The following is a 16,220-nucleotide window of genomic DNA, read 5'->3' as shown; positions in this document are numbered from 1 at the left end:
ACAGTTCTGAGTGGGAAGGACTCCTTTGTCTCTCCATCCTTAGAGGATACGATTGCCAGGTGCATCCTTAAGAGACACTGAGTTGCACTTTTTAGCCTGGTTGCTGGAAAAAACAAAAAAAATGCTCCAAATGAAAGCACAACGTAACACTTCAGTATCTCTGATCAACCCACTTGCTTAGCTATCCTATGTTTTCACCTATGTTTTGGTTCGTCAGGGTTCACGTGTGGAGCACTAAGTGTGGTGTAACCCACGGAGAGGATGCCACGTGAGCCGGGGCCAGCGGTGGTACCTACCGGCAGCAGGTGACAATCAGTGCTATGCCCATGATAAGCAGAAGTCCTCCTCCTGCAGCTGCGATCACCACAGTGATGAGCTGATAGGCTACAGATGGAAAAGACAGAGACTCGCTTAGAAAACAGCGACATGGTTGTAAATACTAATGTGAACATATCTGCAGTCCTCGTGCGAGGAGATTGACTGTTTATTTCCCATTTTCCCTCCCTCTTTAAGCAATATTGCCTTAAACTTTCAAGTGAAATGGATGGAGTTGGGGATCTCCCGCTGAAGGAAGAACAAGCTCTTGTTTCCCTAGGGTATGGATTCCCCCCACTGATAGATCAGAATAATTTAAATGATATTTCATGGATTCACCTCCGAATATCTTGCTTCAAGAGTGCCCACTATATGTGTTATCATGACAGAGTATCCAGAGAAAGGAGATCTCCTTTCATTAGGAGATAACATTAAGTCAACTTTGTCAAAGAAGGTCAACAAAATAATTTTCAACAAAAAAATGAAGAAACAAAAAACACTGACAAGAGTAGTGTGTACCTACTGAATTTTAGACTTAATCATTTGCAATTACTTGTTTCAAATTTCCCATGTCTGACGCTGTGGAAATTAAAAGAAACAAAACTCGGTACTTACGGTTTCCACAGTTGAATCCACCTAAGCCAAACGGGCAGCTGGTAACAGAAAACAACAGGGAGTTTCAGCGCCTTAGTTGTGCTGACAGGTCACCAAAACAATATTAAGAAGGACGGTGGGGTAGGAGGAGGGCAGAACGGTCACCATACCTCACACAGGTCTCATTTTCCAGCTTATATCCATCTTCACAGGCTAAAAACAGAGAAGAGAGAAGGGCCGTGAGCACCGCGCAGTGGTGCAGGGGAGGCATTTCCCATCGCCGCTTCCCACGGCGGCCTCACCCCAAATAACCCTGGGGTCTGACAAGCCGGTCTGTGCTGCTGGCACAGCAGGAATGGGATGCGCTCTGATGTGATGCAACATCTCTGGTTTGGGCAAAACACCGTGCACTTAAATTCACCTCCCGCTGGCTTTGACAGGACCGTTTCAGGGCTTCCCGGCAGAGCTAGCCTGGAGCCTGGCACGGTAACGTAATTCCCAGCAGAACCTCTTCTTGCCCAAATGGAAACTGACTGCAGACTTGTACTGCTTCCCACAAAATAGCAGTGTAAAAAATCTGCAAGTGCCTCCAGTTTTTGTTTTGAAACCTCATTTGAACTGTGCTACTTTAGCATTGATACTTTTAAATGCTAGTACTGCACAAAATGTTATGCAAAAACAATTGGGGTAACCCAAAGAGGTATGTTATGTTTTGCCTCATGTCACCTTTTTTTTCTTTTCTTTCAAATTTGGACCTAAATCAAATTTTAAAATATCATATTTTACTACAGGATAGAAATTAAATTTACCAGGTCTAAATAACCCAGAAAACTGCTATGTACAAAATGTTGGTGATAAACTGAAATCATCACTTCAAAATAAAATAATTTCTGTGCTTATGGACAGCTATCTCATCACCTGAATTGTCTGAGAAAATTATACTACCCTTCTGATGAACAGCAAAGGTGTTAGACATACAATTACATTGGACATACAATTCTTCAGATTACTGATAAAATCACAGCTTTTCTCAGCAATAGTCCCACCAGAGCTCCTGCAGATCCGCTGCCTTTCGCAGAGGCAGCAAAGGTGGTCGCTCCAGGACCTGAGTAGGAGTGACACCAACGAGTCGCTTGGGCAGAGGGACAAGTCAGGGCCAGCACGTCCAGCAGCACTTGAGGGTCTGCAAGACGCAGGGGTCTGGGAAACCCCTGCAGCCCACTCCACAGGGAATAAAACCAGATTGAGTGATAACAAAAACACTCATGGATTATTTTTTTTTCCCCCGCCTCAAACACTATATGCTTAAAACTGGTGAGGCAGCAGCTTTCAAGCCCTCTTCCCTCTGCCTTGCTGTCTAACAGTAGGGATAACCCACAGCTGAAAGCTCAGGCACTCTCTAACCCCAGCAAGCCCGAGGAAATCTGTGGGGAGAAGAGAGAGCTTCCAGCAGAGGTCCCAGCTAAGCCGCAGCAAAGCCCTCACCTCCTCCTCTGCTGCTCCCAGCGCACCAGATGCCTCTTCCCCTCCAGCACAACCTGCCACTGTATTTTCAGAAACACTTAGCACAGGAGGGGAGGAAGGAAGAAAAGATGAACAAACGTGTAATGTCCACTAGGATGGGCTGGCAATATTGTAGTAAACCAAAAGAGAGCACTGGTATTCTGGCTGGATTCAGAAGTTTATGGCTCTTCCAGCACCGATAACAAGTGATATTGGTGCCAGCAGAGAGCAATGTGACTGTGACCTTCCCCTCATAATACAGGTCACAGAAATTCCCTAAATTTAATTCCAGTTTCAAATCAAATAGTTGAACTAGAACTACATTTTAGAGAACCATCCAAGATGATTGATTTTATTATTTTCAGTGATGGACAATCAACCACAACCCTGGGTCAGATGCTCATGAAGTTAATTTCCCCAGCCATTAAAAACATTCACCTTTTTTCTGGTCTGAATTATCCCAGTGTCAAATTCCAGCCTTTGGATGTTTTCTTGCTAGGCTGGGAAAGGTTATATGATCACATTTCTCCTCCTCACCACCAAATCACTCCTTTGTCTTTAATAAAGCCAAGTGCACTGAGATCTTTGAGTCTCCCTGATTATTGCAGTTTTTCTCTGAATGCTCACAGGTTCTCTTTGGCCCTTTTGATTTCTCGTTCCCAGAAATAGATGTCACAAGCCCAGGGATAAGAAAATTTCCCCTCTTCTGCCTGCATGTGCCCCCTGAATGCACCCAGGGACCATATTAGTCTTACAAGCTAGACCTGGGGACCTCTTCTTTACCTGCCAGGCCCTCTTCACCACTCTGCTCAAGTCTCTGCTTTCCAGGACACGCAACCCGCAGTGTGCCTGGCCCTCTGCTCCTGGATGCCTGGCCTTGCTTGTGGTCATATTGAAATACTATTTGCGTATATACCATTTACTAAGCATCTCACGTCACTAAGCATGCCATTTTCCCCGCGGGGTGTGTGGACGCAGATGGGTGATGCACTTGCATCGTGAATACTGCAGCTCTAGACACAGACGTGCCATAGCAACTGGCACCAACAATAATGGGGAGGCTGATGTCCATGATAGCTGGTCTTGCACCCCTTTCTCTGCCCTATATAGCCCCACTACTCCTTCACTACCTCTTTCACTCCATTTATTCCCCCAGAGCTGGGGATGGGGAGGGTGAGGCTCTTTACATAGCCCCCCTGCTGCATCTCATCATGATCCTTTTTGCACTGGATTTATTTTTCTCTAAGATGGTTTCTTTGAAGTCAAGGAACAGAGCAGAGGTAACTGGACAAGAGTTAAGAGCCTGAGTCAACCAACAGCCAGGGCAAGAGTAGTAAATCCCAAAGGATCCTTGCCTGGATCATTCATAACACCGAGGCATTAGCAAAATGAGACTGGACGTGTTGCTCCTTTCACTCGCTAACAAAAGCAGACTGAAAACGTTATGGAGCAAATGTTCTACCAAAATGAGCCACAAGATCAGGCAGTAATGAAATCTGCAGTGAAGGGAGGGAGGCATCACCTCGACAGCTCGCTGGAGTTACCTTCTCGAGTGAGTGCAGCAGCCCCGTGTACCCCAGCGTCAGCCCCAGCCCGCCGCTTGCATGTTGGGACGGCCTGGAGGAGCCCACCGGCAGATGCTGGAACCCAGCCGGATTCTCACCCTTGGCCCTAGCCGAGTCATGTGTGTAGGGCACGTACACCTTGAGCGGTCTCAAAGCTGGAGCCACACCTTGGGCAGGAGCAGCCCTGGGACCCCACAGGCACACAGCCAGGAGCCATATAGCCAGGAGGCTATAGGGCAGTAAAGAGGAAAAGCAAGATCCTGAACATGCATCCCTCTGTCTTAACTTAAATGCTTGGTGCTTATGTCTTTTCCTCTCCTCACCCAGCCTTTTCCTGCCACTTTGCTTTCTCCTCTGGCATCTTTCCTGCTCCTTTGAACACGCTCCCAGGAGGGCTCGTGCTGTCACACTCACTCGGCAAGCTTTCAAACATGAGCAGAGAACAGAGGAAAGGCTTAAGTGTCAGGGGCCAAGGAAAGTTATCGAGTTGTGCTTTTCTACTCGGGATTCCTTTGCCTTCGCATTCCTGAAAGAGACTCGGGGGGTCTCTTTGGAAACCTGCTTTACTTCTCTTTGCTTAGCTCTGGAAACACTCTGTACTATTAAAAATAGCGTGCCTTGGTAAAGTTGGCACATTGGGTTTGTCACTTTGTTGCTAAAAGAGCCCTGAAGATACTGGTGAAGGTTGAAAACCAGCGAGAACCCAGAGACAACCAAACTGCACACCGAGCGGTACCACGGCCAGCATGTCGAAACTCCTGTGGCTCAGAGACCCAACCCTTCCTTGGTCCAGGGGATGCTTTTTTGAGCATGCCCCAGGGGACAGACACCGTAAGGCAGGACAGAACAATCCCTGGGGGTCGGGGCGGCCGATCCCCCAACCCCGGCAGCTCTCCCAGCCGCACCCGCCTTCCCACGGGGGAGACCGGACAGGGCAGCACAATAGCCATTTCCCTCTTTGCAAATACTATAATTGGAGTTACTGTGCCACATTTTCATGACCCACAATGAGGGTCGGATGCTCAGGAGACCTCAGTTCCTGTTTAGTCACTAAAAGGGCAGAGATTTTCAAAGAGGCTGGCATATTGTATGCTATATTTATCAGAAAGAATGGCCCTAAATATCAAATGAGGGCCATAGCTTGGCTTTTGGAAAAAAACCTTTAAAAATCCCAGCCACCCTGCATGAGAATAGAGTGATGCTGAAAATCTGGTATTGTGCTGGAGCATAGGACCATGCAGTCGCTGCTACCCTCATGCCACTGCACTGCAGCCTAAATTCCACATCAACCCTGTCCCTCAGACACTCTCAAGCTGGTCAGTAAGATGTTTCCTGCTGAGAGCAGCAAGCTGAAGGTGGAATTGAGGCCTCACTGTGTGCAGGAAGGGTTTTTTATATTTTGCACAGCAAACAAGACCTGTAAGTAGGGAGTATCCACATGTACAAGATGTTAGATTTCTTAGCCCTCTGCAACCATCACACTCAAGTGCCTCACAGCCTTTCAGGTATTTATCTTCACAACACTGGGACATGGACAAGAAAAATGGAGTAACTCGTCCTGGGTCCCCACTGTCAGTGGTGGAGCAGGAGTTGGGCAAAAGCCTCCCAGGTTTCAGCTCAGCTCCCTGCTCACTGTGTGAGCCCTTCTCTGCCTCTCAAGTGTAGGTGGAGACAGTATTTCCTAATAAAAATCCTTCCCCTCAACATACAAGATGAAGGGAGGGAAGGAAAACACAAAGGCCTGGAGCCGCAGAGCAGAGGAGAGGCAGGACCATGACCTGGGACCCAGAGATGCCCATCTCGGAGATGTCCATCCCCAGAGCCTGCAGCACACGAGTTATTTCCAGACACATTTTTCTCACTCTCTGATCAGATTTGGAATTGACAAAGCATCTCCTCCTATTTCAACAGCAACCCAGCAGACACTGCCAGGAACAATATATAACCACTATTGCAATTCTTATTGATATGTCACCAGCAAATTTCATTTCTTAAGAAGCCCTACAACGACCGCTGGAACTAGGGAATGGACACCCTGATCCTACAGAAGTCATTTTGACCACTGGCACTTAGACAAAGACCTTGTTTAAAATGTAGCAAAACCAGATTTCATGATCTGAGGAATAGCTAAAAACTAATTTAACTCTTAAGCTCAAAATGTCTATTAGGAACCCAGATGAAAAATAAATTCATAATCCTTTTCAGATACTTATTTTAAAAATATTGATGATGTATTAGTATAAGCTTGTAAGTTTAAAGCACTTCTCCTAAGTTCGCTGAGAGTTCAGACAAAATGAAAACAGGCAGAGCCGCACGTCATCTCTGCTCTGTGCCACTGAACTGGAGCCCAAAGCAGCCGGGCCCCTTTCTCCTTCTTCTCAATCACTGTGACTCACAGCGTGCTCCAGAAAGAGATAATATTATTCCTAGAGAGAGACTGTATCTTCAGTGTCTGCTGAAAAGTCCCCTAACTAAATAAAAGAAACTTGAGCTGCTAATATTTATTCATAATATCGAGCTTCTTGCATACACAGCGATACACACATTCATTTCCACTGGAACAAAAAGTTTAAGCAAAATTCAGGCAAAATACGTCACATAAAGAGCAATACCTCTGCAGGAGTGGTCCATCTTGTTGTATTTGAAGTACCCACTTTTGCACTGGCAGAGCGCGACCCCATCGAAGTCGGTGCATTCAGAAGTTTCCTTGTCGCATTCGGGGTCCTTCTGCTTGCACAAGCTGCCAACTGTTGGGAAGAGGCAGCCAACATCAGCTGCTTTCATCTCTTTTTTTATAAAATAATACTTGGTCCATTAGGAGACAGTCAACATTACGCTATGTCACCATTTCTTGCACATCTACTGTCGTTTGTACAGGTAAATAGAGGGGGCGGATAATAAATGTTTCAGCTCGGAGGCAGAAGGGGAAATGAAAAAGAAAAAATTGGTTAGGCTCAAGCTGAAACACATTCACCCCCTGAGACAGTTCAACAAATCCATTTTTAAGTTTATATCAAACAAAACATTTTGCTCAGCCTAAACCAATTTTTTTCGATTTCAATATTAAGCACTGGATTTTTTCATTTTTCAATCGAAGAATTTGTCCTTTCATTTACATTACTTTGAAGCAGTGTTTTACTTTCGAAAGTCAGATTTGTTACAATGAGCATTCAGCAAAACTGTGGGTAAATGATGGAAATTGTGTCACTGAATTCACATTTTTTGCTGGGAGGTCAGACTAAATGGAATGAACAAATGAAAAAATATTCATGAGAAATAGGATTTTATGGAAAACATGTCACTCGTTTGGCACTCACCTTTTATAAACCTCTCCCTGCTAGATCCATCATCTTTTTTTTTTTTTTTGTTCTGACATCTTTTCTTTTAAGTACTTACACAAGAACATAATTTGTTTCTTATTCTGCTTATTTCAAATTAGAAGTAGTCTTTACCAGAAGCATTGTATCAGAGGTAATGGCTAGATATAATCTGAGTAAGTCTACCAAAATAATTTAATTCAATCCGTGGTGGAATATGGCTTTAAAATACGGTACGTTAAAATAAAAGCACACGCTAAATTTCTCATCTTTGTGTTTACTTTGATCCGAGGGGTTTCCCACTACACCAGGCTAAGCGCTGCTGCCCTTCATCCTCAAAGCCATACCTCGAAGCCTTGAACCCCGAAGTCACAGAGCTCCACGTGCAGAAGTTTCCTTGCAGGAGCCCATCTTTCCAGCATGCTCGCTCCCTGCAACCTGCCGGCACCTCTCACGGCTAAATTTCCTCTATGGCTCCCGCGGAAAGTGAGGACCGGGAGGTGCAGGGCACAGGGCCACCACCACCAATGGGGTCCACCTGGAGAAGGTCCTGCACAACACCAACGTGCTTCTCCAGGTCTCTGTGCCGCACCCGCGTTCCTCTTTGGCGGGTAGAGGATTCGGTACAGAAATTGAAAGCTCTTAATTGGGAACCTTTTTTAAACCCTGCAACGCTGAAATTGGGCAGGCAGGAGAGCACAGCTCCCCATGTAGCCTCCAGCAGCTCTAATCGACTTCACTGGGGGGGTCTTCTCTCTTGGCTTTCATCCCGTTTCCCCGGTTCCCAGCCACGTGGGTGGAATTAAGACTTAAAGGTTTTTGATCTGGCCGCGGCCTGGTGTCACATCCCCGAGATGAAAGCCTGCCCAACAACGCCTCTAATCCTGCGCTGTGCGGTGTTTTCGCAGAGAGGCAGATTTCTCACACATGTGGCAAGGATAAGGCTTGATATCTGCATCCTTTTTATACTGCGAGGCTCTTAAGGTGACTCCCATTTAAATAAGATAAAAAAGATTCAGAGGGGTTTTTCCAAATGCCAAAATCTTCCCCCCCGTTATAAAAGAAGCCAAATAAAACATCCCTTTCCCCTCCCGTCACAGTTCCTCCAGATGCTATTTACCTCTGTGGAGTGGTTTCAGGCTGGAGATGAACTGGCAGGCTTCTGTGGGGGCTTTGCAAGCTCGAATGTAGCTTTTCACGCTGCTGACAACATCGTAGAAAGTCACGTTGGATGCTAAAGAGAACGTGGATTGCACTGAAACATGCACAAAATTTGCATCCCTAACAGAAAACAAAACAAAACAGCCCTGAGTACCACGGGTGAGTCTGACGTCATCATTAGCACCTTATACATAGGACTCTGATTAACACAAGCGATGCTTATCACAGACACAATATTGTACACATACTGAAACAGCCATGCATTGTAACAGATCTTAAAAACAGGACAAACTTACACACAGAGACATAAATTTGGGGTGAAAGGAGTGCTGGTAGTTCACTTTGAAACCAGCCATAAACGCCTCCTGGGCAGCTCACGAGCCTGTCCCCAAGCCGCTCAGGCCAGGAGGAGGGCACCGGGAGAGCCAGGCAAGGTGGTCAGACCTGCACTACCACCGGGCTGGATTGCATCAAGCCCATCACCGACTCAAAATGGAGACGGTGCATCTCAAGTTGAATATCCCGAACGCTCGAGTTTCTCACTCTTCCCCTGGTAGCCTTAGCCTTACCTGGTCGCCTTAACCGTGGAGTGGTGGTACCCCGGCAAGCCCGACAGCGATGCATCAAGCTGCAAGGAAGGAGAGAGCAGCTTTTAGTGCCCTGGGGGATGATGGAGGGAGGCAACCTGGTGGGACGCAGCACGGGACGGCCCTCGTGGGTCACTGACACCATCCCCTGCGTTTGCCAGAGCTGCCTGCCTAGGCCGAGGGGGCTCTGAGCATCCCAGCAGTTCATCTGCTCAGTAAGAAAGATGCACCGTCCTGCTGCCAGCAAGGGGTGGCTGAAATCTCCATCGCACAGCCTTGGACAGGAACGAAGACCCGGGGGTTTTGACACGACCATCTGCCTGGGGCCCCACTGTGCAATGACCGCAAAGGCCAAGGACGAGCCAGAGGCCAGCAGGGAGAGAGCCCCGTGTGAGACTGAGCTCCAAGCACACCCTGGAGACCGCACATCTTCCAAGGAGCCTCCCTCCCCCTGGATCCGCACATTTTTTTGTGTTCACTCCCCAGCACAAGCCGTGCAGGCAGCATCAAGGTGACTCATCCGGCTCCCCCCTCATTTGGCAGCAGCTCCAAATCACCTACTCCAAAAAGAGTTGGGATAAACTGCAGCCAGCCCAGGAACTTCTAACAGGACAATCTCATGCATGCAATGATCTGGCTAAAAAATGCACAGAGATGTACCTATCCCCAGCCCAGGGGTCTTTTTGGAGCAACTGATGGCACAGCATACAGGGGAGCCACCAGCTCCCCCAGTGCGCCCTCTCAACTGACCGAGAGCTGCATGGTTGTGATAGCATGGCTGGGAGATTCCACCAAGAGGAAGAATGGTGGGTGCTGCTGCTGTGCTTCACCCCATGGGGTTTGGCTAAGAGCAAGGTGGCACCAGTTGCAATCCAACCCACCGCAGCACCTGTGAGATTTACTGAACGATGAAACCCAGAGTTACTGGTTTAATGTTTGACCTTGGAGGAGCACTAATGCACTTCTGAGGTCTGGAAAAGGAAATGCAGCCAGAAGACACTAGAAAAGGATGGAGGCTACAGAAACGTATTTACACCAGACCAGGATGGTTCAATAATTAAAAAGGCTAAATCCACGCTACAAAGTCTCGTGGCTTCCCATGACAACTGTAAGAGGAGCAAAGGGGACCTGTCCCATCAGCATCGCCAAAGTCCCAGCAATGACACTCACCATCCCCAGGATTTCACCCTCGACGTGGAGGAGCTCTGTGTACTTCCCATGGGTAATATTAAGTTTCAGGGGGACCTGGCCGATAAATATTCTTACTAAAAAGGAGAATAAGACAAGTTAGTCAAAACACGTGTCTCTCTGCTACGTGTAGCCGTGGTTTCATCCGCCTTACATGAGAGACTGTCTGCATGGAAAATCCCTTCAGGCAGCGGACAGAAAACTCGATTCGGAGTCACTGCCCCAGTAATGCAAAGTCCCAGCCTTGAGATTTTTCCCAAGGGTTGCTGCGATGTTCCCACAGCCCCAGTCAAATTCCAGAGTTTGATGCTGCCGAACAGACAGCATTTCACCGCAGTGTTCATACATTTCATATAGAAACACAGACTAATTTAAAAGAACCCCTGAACACAGAGAGCGCTGGGTAAATTTAGTAACAAGACAGTTTCAGGTACCAAAGCTATTTATAATGATTTGGGGTAAACATGTCAAATCTCTTACCCCTCCCTGCAATGCAAGGAAAGCAAATCAGCAAGTCAAAATAAAGCGCTGTAGAAAGGAGACTTTCATTTTTCAAATTGTTGGACAGAATGAGCAATGACATTTGAAAAGAAGTCCAAAAGATGCATTTTTCCATGCTTAGATTCATATTTGATTCATGGCAGCAGAATGCAATAATCCAAGTTGTCCAGACTCAGAGAGATAATATCCCTAAATCTTGTATTAAGTGTCATGAGATACTTGGTGGAAATGAGAACTCAGAGCTCCAGTTTTATGTTCCACCAGAAAAACAAATAAGGTTGCAGATAACATTATAAAGCCTCCAATTCCTTCCCATTTTTTCCCATTCACAGAGCCTATCTTCAGCACAAATGTTATATCAGACAGCTCTAATGTAACAACTCCGGGTAAAAATGAGAGGAGAATCACTTTCATAGTATTTATATAATCTGCCTGTTCAAGGCATAATCAAAACAACTCTCTAAATTAGAAACTGACACATTCCAACTCAAAGAAATGTTTCAAAACACCCTTCAGGGACACCTCACTCATGTTTCCTTAGCAAAATTTCCATGGCTCTAATCCTCGCTGATTAAAGGTCAGAAGAAACTCCAGCAAAACAAATTCCCCTTTACAATGGGACATTGTAAGTCCTTGAGATTGAGAGTCATCTAATAAAAAGGAGGGGGTCAGAACCTGAGTTCCAACTAATAACTGTGCTGCATGAAAAATGCTAAAGGTATGACACAAGACCTTAATCTTACAAAGACTTTCATGGCTGCTTAATTTTCCACACATGGCTGATCCCACTGAAGCCAGGTTATGCTCACTTCTCCCAAGCCGAGAGCTGTTGCCCGGGTTTGCAGAGCTGGGAGCTAAGATAAGCTGCTGAACAATTTTTAGGGGTTGTAAAACACAGTAGGAACAGAAGGAGCACATCTGTCCTTACTAACGAGCCTGAGCCCACCACTCTGTTGCTGTGTTTTTAAGAAACCCTCAGCCATCACTGCGCCTGGTCCCCGGGGCACCCCAACAAAACAGGTGCTTGTATAAATAGTAAAAGGCTCTTCTCAAAAGTGGTGGTTGGGAGGAACATTAAGCTCCTGAACTAGCTTGAGCCTCGGTTAATTTATTTTAGAAGATTACAGATAATTATTTCCATCTTATTCTCCCCTGGCTTTTCACCTTTGTTTTCTTACCTAAATTGCACTTTCCTTTTTCCAGCTCGTATCCAAGAGGACACTGACAGATATAGGAGCCACGGGTGTTGTTGCAGGTGGCCAGTGCAGGACAAGGGTTGGAAAGACATTTATCCACATCTACAAAAGCAGGAAAAAAAAAACAACCAAAACAGGCTATAGTTACAGAATCGCAAAAATCTTCAACTGTTGGGCTAAAAAAGATCAACTTGGCTCCTCTTATGTGACTCCCTGAGCATTATCACATGCTTCATTGCATCATTTGCACTTACTATTTATCCTGTTCTTAATTATTCTGTTGGAACTGAAAGAATAAATACAAACCACTTTCACTTGAATATTCATTTGAAAGCCCTTGGGAACCAGTGTCGATCCATGTTAATATGAACACCCAGCTTGCCTACAGCACTGCTCATCTGTAGATCTCAGGGTGCTTTTCAAAGACAAGCAGCCCTACAGTTATGGCTGGAGAGACCGAAGAAGGGACCTCAACAGCCGGAGCTAGACACAGGAGCACCAAAGTCCTGCCCTTTTCATCCAGGCCCTGTGAAATACAGGGTATTGGGGGATCTGTAGTCTCAGATGCTTCATGGATTAGCCAACTCAAACTGCAAATTCTGGAGAAGATATCCAATACTTCCCTTTGAAAAAAAAAAAGTCCTGGTCAAAAATGCTCCTCTTGCTGTGCATATGACTCACACGAGCACAAACGCACATCACACACGTGCGCAAGAGCAGACTGTTGGCAGGACTGTGGACTTGTCAGCAACAAGACACTACAAGGTGAGCAAGACAGCTTACACACCACTCGTACCTATCTTGCGGCTGCTGCTGAGCACTGCAGCAGAGGCAGGAAGGATGAGCTTTGTGGTTAAAGCACAAAGCACGAGCGCCAAACCCGTGCGTGTACTTCTGACAGCGCTGCCATACCCCAGGGCATCACACAGGCTCTGCAGAGCAGACAGTCCCGAGCCGACCTCTGTGTCACGACGCACCATTTGACGCAATCTCCGTGTCTCGCCTAGCCTGGCACAGCTACCTCAGCATCAGCAAGAAGTAGACTTGGTGTCTGTGATCTAAGCAGCCAGAGATGAGCGGGCATATTTTAAAATGTTGACTTTCACTTTACCATCCTTCAGCTTGCGCTTTGTACAGTGGAGACCAGGGCAGCTTCTCTCGTGACAGTGAGTGCCCACGCACAAAGCACCATGTCCAAGGCAGCAGAAGGATTTTTGCATTCTGGTAAATGGCAAAACTCGGTATTTAAAGGAAAGAGTAACTCAGCAGAAGTGTGAATCAGTTGGTAAAAAGGATACGTTACCTTAATTTTTCAATAAAAAAAATTCATTCCCCTACAGTGAATTTTTTTGCATGAAACCATAGCTATAATTAAAACCAATCAGCCTGAGAAATAACCTTTAAATACGTAATTATTGGATGGAACATATACTCTTGCCAGTATTTCACTGAGATTAATGTCATTAACACACACTATAGCCTACAGTGACATGAGGGCCAGGCTCCTGAACTTTAAACACACAACTGATCCCATTCATATAAAACTTTGGTCAATGCATTTACTTGGGAAGATAAGGAACCTGGCAGCGGTAATAAAAGATTATAACAACATACGCAGCAAGACTACGGTACAGAGCCTACCGGGAGAAGCAACAGGCCCTTGTGTAGGAGATTTAGTGAGGTGGGGAGAAAATGACCGGCTGTAATAACAGAAGTTCCAACATAAATATCAATTGCTGGCCAAACACCTTTTCTCATAAATAAGATAGATAGACATTGATCAATATCGTCCACCTATTGACAAATACAAAATGCATCCTATGCTTACCTGGAAGGCCAATCAGCTTTATTTTCTTAAAATTCTCAAATTTCCGCTTAACATTTCTATCAGAAATGTTCACCAAAATGCTCACCCTTTTTCAGCAGTTCAGCTTGATTGCTGAACCCTTAGCTTAAGAATACCAACATGGAAACCAAGTTCTTATCCTCAAACCCTGCCGAAAACAGACTTGTCATACATACATATACACATACCCCTTCACAGACCCTTAAAGTGGGACCCAGGCATTCCTGGCCCACTCGTCCCTGGCCCCACCACTGCTGAGCACCATTAGACACATTACCTGTTGCCGGAGATGACATCTTCAGCCCACTTGTGCTACTCGACAGAGGAACAGTGGTTGGTTTGGTAGCAGCCAAAGTAGTTGCAATGCTCACAGTGGTCTTGCTGGTTGGAGGGGCTTCAGAAGGACTTGTAACAGGGATGTTTTCCTCAGTGACTTTACCAGGCCTTGCAGTGGTGGGATCCACAGCTTCTCTGCTTTCAACAGTGGTATATACATGCTTAGTGGCAGTGGACGTTTGAGCTCTGTGGGCTTTCATGGTGCTAGCATCACCTGGGGTTGGCCAGTGACTGGCCGGTGTTGTCAGCACAGGAGGTTTCACTGTGGTCAGTGCCACTGCAGGGATGATGATGCTGTGGTTTGTTGCACTTGGTGAAGGACTAAGAGGTGCATCTGTCAGTTTAGTCTGTGGGGAGTTGCTGGCCGTGGTGAGCAGCGGCGTTGCCTTCCCAAAGCTGCCCTCCTGGGTGGTGGCTGCACTTGGCGAGGCAGTCTCTGTTACTGTTACGGGAGCGGACACGGACACGACGCGTCCACCAAGCTGCTCCATGGGCCCCGTAGGGAGAGGAGACCCAGTGGATGTGAAGGTGGTGCTGTGATGGGGCTGGTGCGTGACACTGTGCTTGCTGGTCTCTCTGGGCGAGCTCTCAGCCACGGCGGCTGTGGAGGGCACCCGCCTGACCACAGTCGTAGCTATAGAGGTGCTTGCTTGATCGCTATCATTGGACTGCGAGACAGATGATGGTGATGAAAACAGAGGCAATAAAGATGCTAATGAATAAGATGGGGAAAGCAATGAGGAAGTGGGCAAGGAGGACGACAAAGCCTGCAGAGGAGGTGAAGATGCCATCACAGAGGATGAGAGTGGCTCAGATGATTCTGATGATGTAAACAGATAAGTTGGTGGTGGTGTTGATGACAGCGAGTGATGCAGCGATGACAGTGAGGAAGAGGCTGGAAATGCTGATGATAGAGATGATCTGCCAGTGGTCAACAACTCAGAGTCAGTGTTGAAGAGAGTTGTATTTTGTACGCTGCCTGCAGAAGCAGAAGTCAACAGCTTGGAAGAGTGTACCAGCAACGGCTCTGTAGATGGTTCAACAAAACCACCATCGCTGGATACGTTGCTCCTCCTGTCCTGTGCCACAGACGATTTGGATGAATCAGAAGGATTGGAAATTTCAGAAAAAAAGGTAGAACTTTCTGAGGAGTCAGCAGAGGTGCTGCTATTCGAGATAGACAGGAGGGTCCTTTCTCCTCCTCTGGTATATGAGGTTGAAATGTATGTGCCGTCTGTATGAGAAACCGAGGTCCTTTTCTCAGCATCAATGCTACTGACTGGCTGATGGCTACTTGAAAAGCCTGGAGTAAAAGGTAAAAATATATTGGAAAGACAGAGTAATATGAAAGTATTTTGATGTCATATTAAAATCACTTGCTAAATACATAAATACACTTGTCTGTGAACTGGCCCACGCTCTTCTAAAAATTTATAGCACCATCCAAGCATGAGCATTGAATTAGGAGTCCTCAGCACTCCTTAATTGATTCTAAAATGGTGAACTCGGACAGACACAAGGCTCCCGTGAAATGCGTAGGTTTCTAAAACACTGTTCTTCTAGTATTGCTTTTCTAATGTGATTGAGCACTTATCATTCCGTGATATTTTGTGGCAAGCTAAGGAGGAAAACCCATCTGTTCTCTTTATCACTCATAATTTATAAAACTCATATCCTCTCCCTCTTATCCTCCATTCCCAACTGAAGAATATCCACCTTCTTCAGTCAGTTTGTTTTTAGACACAGTGAACTTCATGCCTCTGCAGGATAAAATTATTACATTATGTTAATTTGCAGCTTATCATGAACTCATTGATTGAAAACTTTGCAGTCAGGAAATCCTAAATGAGTAGCATATCAGTCTTCAAAAAATTCAGATTATTTAACATAAAAGGTGCAGTCAATCCTATAATACAAATTTCAGGATGTACAGCTAAATTCAGCAATCTCTAAAAATAAAAAATAGCATATTGAAAATTTGGTTTAATTCCACAATTGACTTAGGTCATAATGAAACAATTCTGAAAGAATCACACAAAAAAACCCAGTCAGAATGCAAAAAATGTAACGTGGCCATCAAAACATGAGAGTTTCCCTGCTTGGGTTCATGG

At 46.0% G+C, this 16,220-nt stretch overlaps 1 protein-coding gene across 7 annotated transcripts in view; it reads right to left on the bottom strand.

The window, feature by feature from the left end:
- Positions 1–16,220, bottom strand: part of HEG1 (heart development protein with EGF like domains 1) — a 56,651-nt gene that overhangs the window by 9,910 nt on the left and 30,521 nt on the right. For 6 of the 7 annotated variants that reach the window (XR_008577662.1, XM_054830138.1, XM_054830133.1 and 3 more), the window contains 9 exons: positions 14,051–15,412; positions 11,910–12,029; positions 10,213–10,307; positions 9,025–9,083; positions 8,415–8,575; positions 6,590–6,724; positions 1,080–1,122; positions 931–968; positions 297–384 (listed from right to left, as the gene is read on the bottom strand). Coding sequence is in view for 5 of the 7 variants with exons in the window: in XM_054830138.1 (XP_054686113.1) it covers positions 297–384; positions 931–968; positions 1,080–1,122; positions 6,590–6,724; positions 8,415–8,575; positions 9,025–9,083; positions 10,213–10,307; positions 11,910–12,029; positions 14,051–15,412 (2,101 nt within the window). In the remaining 2 variants the exon portion in view is untranslated. Of the gene's footprint in view, positions 1–296; positions 385–930; positions 969–1,079; positions 1,123–6,589; positions 6,725–8,414; positions 8,576–9,024; positions 9,084–10,212; positions 10,308–11,909; positions 12,030–14,050; positions 15,413–16,220 lie in introns of those variants that run through there. The other variant, XR_008577663.1, reaches the window with a different exon arrangement.

This window comes from Grus americana, chromosome 6 (genome assembly GCF_028858705.1).
Source record: "Grus americana isolate bGruAme1 chromosome 6, bGruAme1.mat, whole genome shotgun sequence".
Taxonomy (NCBI): Eukaryota; Metazoa; Chordata; class Aves; order Gruiformes; family Gruidae; genus Grus; species Grus americana.
This window is presented reverse-complemented; position numbering and strand designations above follow the sequence as displayed.